Raw genomic sequence first — 1389 nt, forward strand, 5'->3', positions numbered from 1 at the left:
AATAATGAAATTTAACACTTTAATTAGATGCATACCCTAGTCACATGGGGGTTCGAGGTCTTGTATCAGTAGCACAAGAACACTCATATCCTCCTTATGGGTACACTATTAATAATATATCATATTTTCTACCAGTTTTTCAAGATAAATATACATATATACACATGATTTTTTCCCGAAGTTAACGAGGTGGGTCTGCCTGCTTCTAATACTATATTCGTCCTTTTTCTTTATTTGAGTTAATTTTCTTGCTTTCTTTTTTCCATTTTTATTTTGGTTTCTAATACGTACTAGACTCTTTATTCACTAACTTAGAATGCTTTTTTCTTTCTTCAATTTCCATTTTAAAGTGTAAAAGATGTCTTGCCTTTCAATTTCTTTATACTGTAATTTATAACTTTGTTTTCTAGTTTTGTCTTGGCTCATTCTTTCTTCTTATAAATAATATTTGCCTCAATCATTATTACTACAACTCTAAGTATCTCAAAAATATGACAACATTATGTAATAATGATATTAAACAAGTATTGGCTGCTAAGGCACACATATGGAACCATACATTCAACTACGTTAGCTCCATGTCACTCAAATGTGCAATTCAGCTTGGAATTCCAGATATAATCCATAGCCATGGGAGACCCATGACCCTATCTGATTTAGTGAATGCTCTCCCTATTGACAACAAATCGAAAGGTCAGGATTATATTTATCGTCTCATGCGTATTCTAATTCATGATGGCTTCTTTTTGCAAGAAGGAGATGGTTATTTACTTACTCCAAATTCACGTCTCCTCCTTAAAGATGAGCCTTTGAACATACTCCCCTTTGTGCAATTTGAACTAGACTCAATCGTAATTGATCCGTTTCACTATCTCAGCCAATGGTTGCAAAATGGAGAGTACTCTTCTACTCCATTTGAGACTACTAATGGAAACACAATCTTTGAGAAGGAAACAAAAATTAACCATCTATTAAACGAAGGCATGGCTTGTGATGCCCGTTTGATCATGAGTGTGTTGATTCAAAATGGTAAGGGACTACTTTTTGAAGGGTTGAAATCGTTGGTAGATGTTGGAGGGGGTACTGGAACGGTAGCTAAAGCTATTGCAGATGCATTTCCACAAATAAATTGCACTGTCTTTGAACTCCCTCATGTAATTGAAGGGCTTGAAGGAAGCAAGAACCTGAGCTTTGTGGGAGGAGATATATTTAACTCCATTCCTTGTGCCAACGCAATTTTACTTAAGGTATAGCTTTGTAATACACACGCCCCCTTTTTTTTTGTCAATTTGATGTATAACTACATGTTTGTGTTTGATTTATATGGCAAATAGTGGGTATTACATGATTGGAGCGACGAAGATTGTCACACCCCAAATCCGGATGTGA

General features: G+C 35.2%; 1 protein-coding gene across 1 annotated transcript in view; it reads left to right on the forward strand.

The window, feature by feature from the left end:
* The first annotated feature begins 491 nt into the window (after positions 1–491).
* The window catches only part of LOC125858712 (trans-resveratrol di-O-methyltransferase-like), an 80553-nt gene continuing 79655 nt past the window's right edge, over positions 492–1389 (forward strand). Inside the window, exons 1-2 of the mRNA XM_049538529.1 lie at positions 492–1247; positions 1335–1365. Coding sequence (XP_049394486.1) covers positions 492–1247; positions 1335–1365 — 787 coding nt within the window. The remainder of the gene's footprint in view (positions 1248–1334; positions 1366–1389) is intronic.

The sequence above is a fragment of the Solanum stenotomum genome, chromosome 3 (assembly GCF_019186545.1).
Source record: "Solanum stenotomum isolate F172 chromosome 3, ASM1918654v1, whole genome shotgun sequence".
In the NCBI taxonomy this organism is placed as follows: Eukaryota; Viridiplantae; Streptophyta; class Magnoliopsida; order Solanales; family Solanaceae; genus Solanum; species Solanum stenotomum.